We start from the raw sequence: 15,408 nt of genomic DNA on the forward strand, positions 1-15,408 counted from the left end.
AACAGAGCTGTCACTGAGAAAAGGTCCCCTTCCACAGGCTGTGAGGAAAATTCTGGAGCTAAAGAGAGCTCCACTATTATCCCTCCACAAACAGCAGGCCAGACCCACAGTTCCTGCCTGCAGAATGTCCTGTTTTACATTAACACAGGACATAAGATGGGTTAACTTAAGTATGACTGACAGGCATGGGAAGCTCCATAGTTTAAGCCCAGGTAAGGTAAAAATATGGCTAATATAGCTAATGTTCAAGGTTTCCATTAAATTATATTTATTTACTCAACCATACTTAATGTAATAAAATTATTACATAGTTCAAAAGATTCCAAACCTCTAAATGGTAAGAAAATGGAAGGGAATACCTAATGCTTTCTCAAGCAGTATTAGCAAAGCAAAAGTACAAGAGCAGGAAGCTTAATATATTAAATAGAACAAAGTTAATTAGTTGCTTTTCCAGAACAAAGTAGCCAGAGTAATATTCAGCAACCAGAATGAACCCATAAGGAGTAAATACCAGGATTAATTATAAAGGAAGTGTTAAAACTCCAATACAAAAATTAAAGAATCCAAAATAAATATGGCATTAGTTGATTAAAAAGGTTACTGGGTGTGTATTTTTAAGTGAATGATATAATGAAGTATGGTAGCATTTATGCTCTTTTCATTAAACACTAAGTAGTTGACAACACAGACTATTGGGAAAATTATGAAATATATACATTTTTATGTTTCCTTAAATCTTCAAACCTAGTATAGTACTTGTTAAAAAAGAAAGAGGGTGACAATTTCTCTGCCATGTAGTTCAAAACCACGGGTGCTGAAGTGAAGGAAGACATCCACTTATTAGCAGTGCCACAGTCTGAGACCATGGAGGAGTCACCCAACGCCTTTACCTTCCTGATTCCTACAGGCAAAATAAGTCGGTCCCATGTCCTTCAGAGAATTTTGCAAAGATACAAAGCAAGAACACACACTTTTCCTAGTGGTGTATCTGGGAATGTTTAACAACTACCTGTGGGGTGGGACCTGAGAGGGTAGGAGGTAGGCCGTGGAATTTATCAATTTTGACAGGGTTATAACCATTATAAAACTCTAGACAATTAACAATCAGCTCCTGGGAATCAGCAGGAGCTGCTCCAGCAAATCCACCACAGCGAAAACATTTTTTATGCACAATGATGAGAAGTGAAGCCCAGAATAGGTATTTGTTAGGGCAAATAAAATCAATGAAAAATGCCCTAAAACACTGCAAGGTCAGGTGAAATTCAATTTTGGTTACTGATTCTCTAAGACAGGCAAAGGGTACCCACTGTGGGCTGAGAACTGAAGTCATCAGTGTCACTGCCTCCCTGTGGCACTCTTCACAAGCCCGGGGCATGCTGTGCCTCGGGCTCTCACCTATGGCCGGTGAGCCTCCAAAGCAGTGAGCCAATCCACAGCAGCTCTGTGGTCCACCTCCCAGGACCACCAGGATCACCGAGGCTCCCCGTGAAAGTAAGCAGTCACGTGCAGGTGGTAGTCTCCTGACCACCCCTCACATCTTTGCGTGGTTTTGCTCTTTTAACTACCCTCATACATACTATCCTAAAGCAAACTTTGCTCATTTGTAAAAACAATGAATTTCAAGATAACATATTATGATGCTATTAAAATTCTTGGATGTTAAGAATTGTCCAAGTATATAAAAACTGAACACAAATACTTATGAAATATTATTTGTGACATGCCAAAAAACAAAACTGCTTATGCAAACCATCAAGACTGAATGCACAGAAAGGCCAATTGCACGTATTTAACTCCTATAGTAAAATATAAACAAATGCCTTAAGCCTCAGTTCTGTGGAGACTTTGAGACTGACTTTTAAAAAGTGAAATATTCTTTTCCCTTTCCAGTTCTGGAGAGGCCTCCTGTGAAGGAGGACACAGTGAGTGTGGGAGCCAGTACCAGTCTGCTCAATATTCCCAGCCACTGTCTGGTGCAGATTCACCTGCCTTGACTCTGCACTGCATTTGTAAAGACAACAGTCTCAGCAGCCACCACGGGATATGGAAGCATGTGTGCACCATAAAGTCCTCAAAACAAAACAAGGATAAATGAGAATCTGGTTCAATGTTAATTGTTAATTTTTTAGTTGACTGCTTAAGCTGTAAAACATTTATATTTTTAGGTTATTTAGGTTTTTAGGTTACATTTATTACTAAAATTAGGAACATTAATTATTTAATGAGAAGACTGGAAACATTTGTAGAAATTTTAAACTTGTTAAAATTCAAAAACTTTTCATTTTTAAAGGCTTTAAATCCTAAAGTCATAAGTCATCTATCTGCCAACTAAGATATGAATGTTTTTCCCCTAAGAGCTGAAGACTGTAGAATTTCACTACATTTCATCTCTTGGTCAAATCACCCTCAACCCAAATAGTTTTGTACGTCACCTTCCTTACCAGAAGATGGGATATCGACAGCATCCCGTCTTTCTACCCAAGTATAGCAGAGGAATTCAGAGACCCAGAGTCCTTCATTAAATACATCAGAAGAACTTGATAAACTCCTCTGCCAGGAAATAGCTAGAATGGAAGAGACTGGGAGTCTCTCCTTATACAAAAGACTAATGCAAGAGACTTAAATTTTTCTGAAGCTTGCCACATCTGAATGCTCTAATAATCATCTATTCTCCAAACACCATCAACTCATTTTCCCACTTTTGTATAACTACTTCTAATCAACAATTATTTAAAATTAGGAAATTAGGTCAGAAATTGATACCTCTTAAAAAATTCATTTCCTAATGCCATGATGGGATGCCATCTCTGTACTATGCTGTGACTGCCAGGGAAAGGCAGTGTCATATCCCCTTCTACTGTGCCCAGATTCTTCCCTCTGATCCTCTATGGTCATTTTGGCTAATACCGAATCCAAAGAAAAATCAGCATCAGGCACACGGTCCACCTGGCTGGCTGGTGCCAGAGTCTGGGACTGTGACAACCACAAAAGACCCTGAGCACCACTCAAGTACTAGAGGAAAGAAGCCCAGTGGTCCCCATGAGGTATCCTAAAGCTAAGGTCCCTGTGGAAGGACACATGAGGGATGGCAAGGACACATGCGCTGATGGAATGAGACTACCTGGTATCAGGGGCACTGCTGATGGGTTTGAGTGGCACAGATTCGCTACCACAGGGAGCCAGGCGGCCAGTGGTAGTGGTGGCAGTGGCAGCAACAGGAGCAGCAGCTGGGCTGCCATGGCTCCGCCCATCCGAAGTCACGCTCCGAGCGCTAAGACGAGAAGAAAAGCTTCAGGAACACAGGTGAGAAAGCGGATGGACTTGCAAATGGCTTTCAATTAAAAATAAAACATGAGGAGAAGTGAAAAATATTTAAAAATACAAAATGCTGTTTGAGATTCATGTATGGGAAAAAAAGACTAATTTCAAAGGTTTTTAAAAAATAATGTGGTCCTTACTTAGCAAATCCTGTCAAATGAAATTAACTTATGAAAGTGACCACATAGGGGAGACAGGATGCTCACTACCTCAAGACGCAGAAATGCCACCACATTCAAGGACATCCCTGTGAATGTACTTGCTCCTGAACCCACTTCAGTGCTCAGCTGCTTCATAACTAGCCAAGACCGGAAAGGTCATTCCAGCTTTCTCCACTTTTACAGAGATGTTCAGTACTGTTTTCCAAATGTTTACTATGCTACGCAAACTTAAGTTTGTTTACCTAAGGTAATTTTTCAAAGACAGAAAAAGAAAGAATTATTCCAAGGCCAGAATACACTTAGTAGCTTGAGGTTATAAAGAAGCTGAGAAATTCAGTTATCTTTAAAGGTACAGGCCTGTTTTAAATTTGCATGTCTTTTTTGTTTGCAACTAAGGCTCTGTGGTATGACTTCAAGATAACACAAATAAGAGCTTTTAAGAGCATATGGACAAGACAGAAAAACATTTAGCTCTCAGGGCAAGCAAACAGTTGTTTCCAGAGCATCGCCATGCACACCAGAGAAGAAGCCATAAAGGAAATGACTGGAGGAACACCAAATACCTGAATCCCTCTGGCGTTGGGATAATTAGATGTGGGTTAGGAGGGTCACTATGGCATCGAGGTACCTTCACAGGACGGGGGCTGTTCCGATGAATAGCTGCCAATGGAAATGGCAACAAATATGATTTGTTAAAGTGGTCAATAGAAAACTGACACACCAGGCAATTATTAAATGTAAAGGGAATATCTCTTAATCTTGTCAGTGACCAAAGTAAAACCATTCAAGAGTAAAAACTTAATTACAAATATTACATCATTTTTTTTAAAGTTAAGAAAGCTATATTAAACACACAAATTTTTTTCACCAAAACCAATTTTTAAAAGATATATACTGAACAAACAAATGATTACACTCACTTTAGAGGTAGATGAAAATGTGGCACTTCTCTAATATAAAGGAATTCTCTATGCTATCTACACTTAAAAAGATCTGGTCATGCAAATATTTCAACAGGCCCTACGCTGGGGGAGTCACTGTCACATTCTTGAGTACATGAAGTTTTATTTGATTCCTTTAAGACAAACCAAGTAGATGGAGTATAATTTAACTGTTCTTTTTTCCAGAGTATGTTCTCTTTTTCTTTTAAATATTATAGTAAAAGTTAAATACAGATAAAATTTAAAACGAAAACTTTAGAGATTTTACCTAGTGATTATAAAAATGCTGAGCATTCCATTTTCCCAACAACTATATGTAAACAGGAATGGACGTGTGTTATAATCTGTCCATCCTCACGCTTTCCTCTCAGTTCTACTCACCCTGCTTCACCCCTGCTGGAGACTGAACTCAGGGCCTCGTGCATGCTCGGCAAATGCTCTACCACTGAGCACATCCCCAGCCCTGAACTTTTAACTACCTGATTTTACCCTTCAAGTTTTGTTTTTCTATGTCATATTTTCTCTTCACACTGATAATTCAACTGAAATGGGAATCCTGTTTCTTCCTTCATGGTTTTGTTTCCTTCCTTTTAATAACATTACACAGGAGAGGTGGTAGCAAACTCAGAGAGATCTAAAATTCCCTTGTAAAAACTGCAGAACAAAAACCAAGCAACTATTAGCAGAAAGCCAGGAAATCTGAGTTTGGTTCCTTATCTTAATTATTCTAATATCGAGTAAAAGAAACTCAAATAAGTAACAAAGGTGAAAAGGACAAAAAGAACGGGGCTGGGTTGTGCAGTGGTGGAAGCTTGCCTAGCAGGCACAAGGCACTGCGTTCGATCCTTTGCACCACATAAATATAAAATAAAGATATCGTGTCCACCTAAAACTTAAGAACAAATACTTTTTAAAAAAAGGAGAAAAGAAACAATTTGATAAGGATGATGTCATTAATTCAGCAAAGACTGGGAAGTACTTAATCAAGAACCACTACAACATCTTCCCATGAAGGTATAGACATTCTGTTTTAAAAAGAGCAGGCATGCGCACACACGTTTAATATTCTTCATACATGAAACAAAACATTTATTTTAAGGGTGTAAGCATGTTTATTTATTTATTTAATGTTGTGAAACTGACATTTCATTGGGAAGAAAACCCAAATGGCCAATAAAAATAAAGTAGATGTTCAAATTTCACTAGAGGTCAACATTTATCATAGAGATGTTTTCATGGCCAAAATAAAGATAAGCCCATAGAGTAGTGAAAGAATTTAGTACAACCACGATGTCTGCAGTGTGGCCAGAAGAAGATGAATTAGATCTGAACCTGTTGACATGGAATTATTTCTACATTGTCAGATGCAAAAAAGGAGAGATTAATATCCAAGATGAACACATTTTTATACCATAAATGCAGGAAAACAACCCTATAGATGCTTGTATGATTATGTGAGCAGAGAAAGGTAGGGTGGAATGTGTGCAGGTGCATGAATAAAGAGAAAACGTAGAAGGCTGCACATGAGGCTACTGTCATTAGCTGCAGCTTACAGCACAAGAGAAAGAAAGCAAGCAGCAGCAGCAACATGACAGCTGATGTGCGCTCAATTTCATTAATTTTCCTTGTCAGAGAAGAACACAAAACCAAAAGACAACTCTCACTGTGTACGGGACACTAGAGTGTTTACAAAATACTATTACCTTATTTACTCCTCGTTAGCAGCCCATTTTACACATTACAAGGGGAGACTCAAAGATGTTAAATGAAGCCCAGGTCACTTGCTGTCAGGCAATCTGACTCTGAGTTCAGTTTTACCATCCCATAGTGGCTGAGGGGACAAAGGACAACTTGAGCCTACAGCAGGCACTATTAACTGTCCCACCAACAGTTTGAAGTGACAGGCATATTCAAAGATCATGGACTCAAATACTACTGGTGATTACCTTTGCATTACGGCAATGTGAGTATTTTTCTTGTCTTTTACAATTTTTCCTACATCAAAAATTTTCCTTAATGTACGTCCTCTCCATTTTTCTACATATTTTTTTCTGTTATAATTGCTTTACAAAGAAAATACTGCTTACGCAATAAAATATTTTAAAGAAGATATGTGTACTGAATTACTGAATATGGATTCTTAGAAAAATATTTTAAGAGATCAGAAAATCAAACTCTATTTATGATAACAGGCTTAAGCCAGTTTGATGGGAACACAGTGGGCTTTGTATACAGCTCAAATAATCTTACAAAAAATAATCCCCATTTTTACAATAGTCTTAGTAGAAAGAGTTTGTATAAAATAAATGAGTCTCAAAGTTTAACAATCAATGATTAACACTTGTTCTTATACTAAATTTTCTGAAGCTAGCAAGTACCCTTTAAGAAATACAGTTCATGTTCAAAAATTTACATTTATAAATTATTTTTGTGTGATTTAAATTGTATAAAAGTTTTGGGTTTTCACTTTTGGGTGCTTATATGCAAATACACTTTTGTTTTATTCAGATTGTATTAAGAATAACATGATACTTATTAGTCTCTTCTTGATATTTTGTTTTTAAAGTTTCAACATATACTGTAAAACTATATAGCCTAATAATAATTGAAAACTGTAGTTAAAGTAATGTATACTGTGCCATAACATTACTTATTCTTAAAAAAAAAAAAAAAAGTAAAAACAAATCAGAATTTACTACCAAGGAATGGGGAAATGGGTTCCTAGGAAAACTTGTGGAGAAAAATGGTTGCCACTCTTTTCCAGAGATAAGGGAAAGGGGAAGAGAAGTTATTCACCCACCTGCAGTGTCTTTTGACGTTTTCAATCTTTCCTCCCCATGAGCAAAGATTTTAAAAGGAAGAGTAGAATGGTAGTATTGATATATTTTTTTAAAAAAAAAGGTAGTTTCACCTTGCTGATTAGCAGGAAACAGCCTTGTGTTGATATTTTAATCTTCCTATGGGATTTAGAACAATTAATGTGGAATTCTCTAAATATATACCTCATTTCTATCGCTTTCACTGTCATTTCCCTAAATACTCTTAAAACATCTCACAAGATGACATGCTCTTATCCCAACCAGTAGGCTCCAGGAGAAATGCTGGAACAGCTGTCTTACCAAGGTACAAACCTGTAACAGGACTGTGTGGCTTTCCTATGACGTGGCCGATGCATTCGTTCATCAAGGCTTGTAGGCTCTAGAAACCAAAGGGAAATGGGAAAGAGAAGAGACGGCAAGCAGAGCCTGCATTACATCAGCAGTACAAGTTAGGTTTCCAGTATATTTAAGAGACATGCTACTTTGAGTAAATATTTTTAATTAATTTAAAAAAATAGGTTTAATCACAAATTAAACACAAATGAAATGTAAAAGAATATAGTACAAAATTCCATTTTTATAAATAAGCACAAATTAGCAGTCAATTGCCCATGATGCATTGATAAACACAAGCAAAGGACTTCTCATGTAACCAACTCTATCACTGGGAAGATAAAATAAACAAATTCACATTTTAAAGAACATTTTAAATCTGATGGAATTTATCAGAACAGTGATAATACTTAACTCGAGCATTACACTGAAGTGAAATAGCTAATCCTTACTCAGTTTATAAAATGCAGAAACTAATATTTTAGAAGTACCAGGGTTTACAAACAACTGGATACCAGATAATGACTTAATTTAACCCTATTGTGATTAAAAATAAAAGCATTTAAGATCTTGCTATGCTATTTAGAGTGTTCCAAGAACCATATTTATATATGAAAACACATAAACAAGAGAATAGAGAGTGATTGACTTCTTTCTTTTTTTTTTTAATTTTTTTTTCTTTGTAGTTGTAGATGAACAGAATACCTTTATTTTATTTATTTATTTTTTTATGTGGTGCTAAGGATCAAACTCAGTGCCTCACACATGCTAGGTAAGCGCTCTACCACTGAGCTACAGCTCTAGCCCCTCAATTTGTTTCTTAATGAAAGAAAATTATAGACTATTCCATACCAAGAAGTCATCTTCTGGCAGAGCTGAAATAAAGGCAGGTTCAATGGCTTGCAGAAAATCAAATCCTTGAGTTGCCCACCTGTCACATGAAAATGTTCAATAATCACAAACCCACCAAGGAAACACTACAGCAGTCTCATATTACATGATAATGGAAAGTAATATAACTGGAAAATTACTCTTTAGAACAAAATACATGTTTTATCTTTATACAAATGCCTGTGTTGAGTAAGTTTATAGTAAAAGTTTTCTAATAGTTAACAGGATTTCCTAAGTATAGATTTTCTTTTCTTTTCTTTGTGGGTAGGGCAGGTAATCAGGGATAGAACTCAGGGGCACTAGACCACTGAGCCACATCCCCAGCCCTATTTTGTATTTTATTTAGAGACAGGGTCTCACTGAGTTGCTTAGTGCCTCACTGTTGCTGAGGCTGGCTTTGAACTCTCAATCCTCCTGCCTCAGCCTCCTGAGCTGCTGGGATTATCGGCGTGCAGCCTAAGTATATATATTCAGTAAAACAACAACAAAAAACTGATCACTATCAAGTTTAGAATCCTCCTTGTTACACCACCTGCTCCAAAACTTCATATACCATATAGGAACAAAATACCACCAACCCTAGATGACTCATGCAGAAGGCATGCTTCTGGGACATTACCTGGGTCTTGTACCTCTACCACTCTCACATTTAGTCAGGACATAATTCATCCATTTCCGGGCAAAGCTTATGTATTTGTCTCCTATCTTCTGTCTGAACTCTCCAGACATCAAACGAACAACTTCTTTATGGTACTGTAAGAAGATTTCAAGTATAACAAAATTATAAAAAAATTTATTATAGTAATGCCTACACACTATAATGTCATGTCTGCTAAAAATGTCATTATCTAAAACCAAAAAGTAAAATCCAATTAAATCTTTATATTCTGAACTGCATGAAGAATTAGTGTCTAAAAATGTAGTATCATAAAGGCTTTATTCATAAGCTTATATTAAGAAGTATGTGTTTATCATATTAAACATCTCTTAAAGTTTTAAAATGTAGTAGAAAGCTGTTAAAACAAAATAAAAACCAGGCAATTATCTAACAATTTAAAAGTCAACTAAAATTTCCAATATTTGGCAGCAACGTACAGTAATATTCTTGGTTAAACTATGATTACAACAAATAAAGTTTGTTGTTAAATGAGTCTTAATACTTCTGTAAGTAACTTACAAAGCAGTTACTAAAGTATACTACATTGTTCCTCTTATTTTACCTACCTCAAACCCAAAATTGTACCCCTGAATCATTGCTTCTCGGTAATACTGCTGCAAGGTGACAGATTCAGATTCATCAACTTCGGCATCAAACTCGGAGGTGAACATGTGGTCTACTCGGTCAATGGCATCACTTATTCTGTTGCAGAGCTCTAGTGCGTCATTCTGAAGAGTGCGAAGTCACGATGGACACAAAATGAAGCAAATCATACATTACTTACTGCATTTAAAAAGGAATGCTACATTCATCATCACACTGACATTAACTACCACAACACATTACGATCACTTTTAGTTAGCAAAAGAAATTACTGAATACAGAGGGAATTATATTATTTTCATTTTTATTTGTACTTGGCATTCTTTAACATTTTATAAAACACAAAAGGAAAAAAATCCACTTAAAATGATAATGCTTAATTACAATCTGGTCTTTGAATAGGTGCTGGTGTCTTCAGTATTTCTGTGTATCAACCACCAGAAATGTTACTGGCACTGCCTGGAGATATTTTTGGTTATTAAAATGGAAGGAAGTAGAATTTAATAGCACATGGTGGGCAGAAGCCAGCAACGCTGCTAAACATCCTCCAATGCACAGGACACACCCTACAACAAGTAATTATTTTCCCAAAATGTCAACAGAGCAGATGATAAGACACAGACTAAAACAAGCTTTAATTGACTCCACAGGCAATATCACAACAGCTTCAGAATGCTCTCCCTTCCCACCCGTCCTTACACACACCTGTGTGCACACAGAATCCATCAGACAACTGCCCCCATATATGGTTACAAAAATATATTTCTCAAATCATCAGCATTTCCCTGAAGCTAAGAAAATAAAATGGTTTTCACCCAGCATATTTCAACAGCCTTACCTGCTACTGTTACTTTCCATTGCATATACCAAAATCCAGCCAAATTAGACCATGCGATGGTCAGCACATATCCACCACCCTGAGCCGTGGACACACATGCCCAAATGTTCCTTTCTGATTTGCATCTTTTGAAACCCTTCAAGTTGCTGTTACGGGGCCCTAAGCCTTCAGGCCTGTGGTAAGTTTTTAGGTCCTTAGGGTATAAACTCCCCAAGTTCAAGAATAATCAGCATCTCATAAAATCCTCACACTCCAGAGTTCATCCGCTCAGACTAAAATAAAAGACAAAAGTCTCCCACTCTGCCACTGGTGTGAGACTACAATTTATAAAAGAGAATTATAGATAAATAAGACAAGTCAGATTGGTAGGGAAAAAAGCAAATGTCTTTCAAATGATTTGTCTTGTCGTTTCAGGGTTTACTTCTTTAAGAAATCACACCTTACTGTGACTGAGAAGACATAACTGATGGCTTGTGGGAAAGTGTAGATGAGACCAGGACTGATAAATGCGTACAAAATAGAAAGTGATGAAAACAGAAAAAAAATGGGAAAAGAATACAGGCTCTGGCTTGCCACAGACTTTGAAGGCCTTTGTGCCCATGTACAACTGATTATTTTCCCTATTATAGTTAATTTGGCTGAATCATTTGTTCCTTTTTGAGAGAGAGGGGTTACTGAGGATTGAACTTGGGGCCCTTGAACTGAGCCACCTCCCCAGTCCTATTCTGCATTTTATTTAGAGACAGGGTCTCACTGGGTTGCTTAGTGTCTTGCTGTTGCTGAGGCTGGCTTTGATCCTCCTGTCTCAGCCTCCCAAGCTGCTGGGATTATAGGCATGTGCCACTGCGTCCTTGGGATGGCTAAATCTTTTGTTAAACAAAGGAATAAATAAATCTTCCTTTAGATTACATATCATTGATATGGAACTCTGGTAGTAAATCCTGGAAATTGCTAAAAGAGAAATTAATGTACATTAGAAATGAAGAGACCTAGAGTCCAGCTTCAACTTTGCTACTCAGCCATGTGACCATTATGAATTCACTTAACTGCTCGATTTTCACTCCTTTCCAATTATAAATTTCCTCAGTTCCAGAAAGGGTTGATATGAGGAAAAGTGTATATTGGGGAGGGAGGGAGAATGGAGGGCAACTTCAGAGCTCCTGTTCCCCAAATAACATTATGTCACGTCTCTCGACTCTTCCACAGCATGCCCAAAGGTAGTCATCAGAGCCGGGGAAGGGAGAGGAGGCGCAGTACCTTGAGCTGCTGCAAAGCTCTGGCAATGACTGGCTGACTGGACGTTTGTTCCTGGCGTAGAGTCATAAGCCCCTCAATGGACTGCTGGAAGGATTTTCTGTGCATCGTGAGATGAGCTGACTGCATGACAACTAGTAAAAGATTGTCCACCTAGGAGGGAAATCAGACACAGGGTATGACAAAGACCAAAGGCTGCTTTCCCACTCTAGTTCAAACCTCATCCAAAAGCAATGTCAACCCCACGGCCACCAGGTCAACAACCACCTGACCAGAGAGTCACAGGCAAGCAAAGTTGCTCTCATAGAGCAACACTCTGCAGTGGGCAGGTTTTCCCGCACAGTGGAGAAGAACCCACCGCACTGCGCAGGCCTGCAGTGTTGACGTAGCTAGACCTCTGTAGTGTGGAGTGTTGGGGGTGTGAGCATGGGCTCTGGAGCAGCATGTCAAGGTGGAAAATGCAGGAATAGGACCAGGATCAGATAAGGGGGCTTGTGTGAATCATTTAAGAGATCAAAACTGTATTATTATTATTATTTTGTCTAACAGAAATAGTCACTGCCGTATTTCAAGTTCACTGTTACAACCATCATTCTCAAAGTTCCAAAACAACCAACCAATACAGAACTGAAGAACAACAGTGAGCCTGAAAGGAGGAAAACTAAAAGAAACTATAACCACTTAGGAAAGGGACGATGACTTTCTGACCGTGACAGTAGCCCTGAGGAAGCAGGGAAAGCATTACTTACTGGATACACTTCTGGTGTGTCGGGGCTAGTGATTAACTGCAAGTGGGGAAGCTAGATTTATATTACCTGTCATGCTCCTGGCTTAAATGAGTGGGCAGCCTGCACCATCTCCTCACCTGGGGAGACAGGGCAGGTCTACAGGCCGGAGGGAGACATAATGAAAGTGACTGGGTTCTGGTCAGGCTGACTAAGATGCACATGGACACTCCTATCTCTGTCCTTAAGCTGGACTCAGGTAACATGGGAAGCTCCTTAAAGTTAAAATCAGGGTGTATATAAACTGACTGGGATCCTTATTATATGAGCAGGAATAGCCATTGCTATAAAAATAATTAAATAATCAGTAAGCCAGAATACTTAGGTTACTGGAATTTCTAGAATTAGAAATTAAATTACTGAGATAATTCTTTTAAGACATGGGTCTCTAGACCTAACTACCTGAACTAAGGAGAGGCATAAATAAAACAGATGTATCATTTCAAATATTCCAGTATAATGTAACATAATTATAAAATTTAATGGAACATTTCAGTACAAATTATACTGAAAATTACCAGTAGAACATTGAAGCACTCTTTTGGGAAACATATTCTTGAGCTAACCAGGGCAGTTAAATCCATCATGGGCTAGTAAAAATTCATTTTTCTGAAAGCATTTTAAGTAAATAAAGTAGCTAGAAGGTGGGGGCTCAGAGAGTGGACGTGGGACCTGGAGTGAGACTGACCTGCATACTTCTCAGAGTATCCACGGTCTCCACCTGAGGCACTAGCTTAACAGGCTGTGCGTCCCAGGTGCCCCAGCCACCATCTGAGTCCCGGGCCCGGTCACTGGGCTTGGTCAGAAGCAGATAGGCGTCCACGAGCACGTCGTCTGGGTCCTTTGCACAGTCCTTCCCCGCAGCGGCATCGAGCAACTGCAAGACGATGCTCTTCTCCTCCGCCAGAGAGTCCGGAACAAACACTTGCAAGTTCTCCAAGCCAGGAATCTGTACCTAGAAAAGAAATGATCTAGGCTTATGCATTTACAGAAATCTGTTATTTAAAAAAAAAAAAAAGAAAAAACAAAAGCAGGTTCAGGGACAGGATTTGGGAAAGACAAGAATGTGAGCAGTATGGGGAACAGCAAGCAATTGAGGTCAAAGTGACGGAAAGAGAAAGTCTGGGAATGGACTGGGGGAGGTCCTTTCAGTCTCTCCAGTTATGGGACATCTTTTTATTGTTCAATTTTCAACCACAAAATACTCCTGGGAGGGAATGGAACAACTTCAGTCAGCACTGGTGTGTGAAGCTTTTCAAGTCACCTGATGCTCTGCTGGGGGTCAACATCACCCATCATTTTAACAAGGGACAATAATGTGGTGCTGTATGAGCCACACATCCCACACATCCCTCGGTGTGGCATAACATTTCCAGTAACAATAACATATATAGATTCCAAAGTACTAAATCTCAAGCAAAGGGAAGTAAAGATGGTGACTCAAAAAGTGGTTCTAGTGATAATCCGGACCGGACACCAACATCAAAGATCCATGTAAAAACTTCAAGCTGCTTCAGGAAAAGTGAGGGTGAAAAAGCCACTATTAAAAATCAAGATTATCTTTTCATGTACATTATTTTAACCAAGTAGTATGTGTAAATATTTGATTACTTATCTGCATTCTTAAGATATGTTAAGTCAAATAAGAAGTGTTTTTCTAATTTTCACTGGGAAATTACGGGGCAGTTCTATAATGAGGTGAATGTATGGCCTCCAAAGCCTAAAATTTTCATTATCTGAAACTTTTTGTAAAAGTATGCCTATTTTAGAAAAAAGAATGCAAGGCAAAGTATTTCAAGTATACTTATTTACCTTCACGTACTGTTTTGCTTTTAGAACATCTAGTAGGTTTCTAACCGGGGCTGAGAGAATAAATTCTGCTGCTATTTCCAGGTCCTAGGATCAGTTACAAAGAAACTTCTTTAGTATTAGCTTTCTTAAAAGTAAGATAAAAGAAAAAATTTAAAAAAAAATAAAGGAAAGTAATCAGGTTTGCAAACTCACCTTCCTCAACATTTTAGCAAATCCAAGTGCTTTTGAGGCTCTTTCTCTGGCTTCGTGGAAAAGCTCCTTGAGTGCCCGACTGATCTCTATAACAGACCTCCTGCCAGCAGATCAAAGCCAGGTCAGAAGCCATCAGGTGTGCCCCAGACACAACAGCATGAACAACAAAGATGAAGCAAATCCCAAGTCACAGTAACAAAGACTGCAGGCGTTTTCAATGGGAGCAAGCCATTACTGTGAACGTATACATAATATGGAGAAGCTGGCTACTCGGTTTGGTTTTCTGGATGGGCATGTGTGCAGCTCCTGATTCAATCCTGGGCAAGCACTCCACCTCTAAGCTACATCCCAGCCCACTCCTTAGTTTTATAGGAAGTACTCATGTCCTTTAAATATATGCAGGATACCTTCAAGTAATAATAGGTCAAATTCCTAAAGGTTTCATTGATAATTTCTTGGAGTTTGAGATAAGCACAGTCTGGTAAATGTCTAACAACTGGCTCCGCAAAAGCATGGTGGCATGTAATACATGTCCATCTGTGAGGTGTAATGCTCCCACTGTGGAGGATCTCAAGGCAGCAGTGAGACTCCACAGAGCAGTGCCTCGGAAGGGATGTGCACAGTCAGTTGAGGCAAGCCAGTTTCAATGCACCACTGTGCATAAAGCTCCTATTAAATCCATCCCTAGTGAACAATTAGAGCATCATAAAATGTTCTTTAGTTCAATATCTGTCACCTTGAACTCTTACGTTTATTTAAAATCTATGATATTAGATCTCAAAACTACAAGACCTATAAACTGA

The 15,408-nt window shown here is 38.4% G+C and overlaps 1 protein-coding gene across 9 annotated transcripts in view; it reads right to left on the minus strand.

The window, feature by feature from the left end:
* The window catches only part of Map3k4 (mitogen-activated protein kinase kinase kinase 4), a 62,339-nt gene that overhangs the window by 13,110 nt on the left and 33,821 nt on the right, over window positions 1-15,408 (minus strand). For 3 of the 9 annotated variants that reach the window (XM_015498607.2, XM_048805876.1, XM_048805880.1), the window contains 10 exons: window positions 14,606-14,705; window positions 14,414-14,497; window positions 13,290-13,556; window positions 11,820-11,969; window positions 9,688-9,849; window positions 9,083-9,216; window positions 8,425-8,503; window positions 7,540-7,618; window positions 4,043-4,139; window positions 3,122-3,271 (listed from right to left, as the gene is read on the minus strand). In XM_015498607.2, the coding sequence (XP_015354093.1) occupies window positions 3,122-3,271; window positions 4,043-4,139; window positions 7,540-7,618; window positions 8,425-8,503; window positions 9,083-9,216; window positions 9,688-9,849; window positions 11,820-11,969; window positions 13,290-13,556; window positions 14,414-14,497; window positions 14,606-14,705 (1,302 nt within the window). The remainder of the gene's footprint in view (window positions 1-3,121; window positions 3,272-4,042; window positions 4,140-7,539; window positions 7,619-8,424; window positions 8,504-9,082; window positions 9,217-9,687; window positions 9,850-11,819; window positions 11,970-13,289; window positions 13,557-14,413; window positions 14,498-14,605; window positions 14,706-15,408) is intronic. The other 6 variants (XM_015498609.2, XM_048805877.1, XM_015498608.2 and 3 more) reach the window with 3 other exon arrangements.

This window comes from Marmota marmota, unplaced genomic scaffold (assembly GCF_001458135.2).
Source record: "Marmota marmota marmota unplaced genomic scaffold, marMar, whole genome shotgun sequence".
Classification (NCBI taxonomy): domain Eukaryota; kingdom Metazoa; phylum Chordata; class Mammalia; order Rodentia; family Sciuridae; genus Marmota; species Marmota marmota.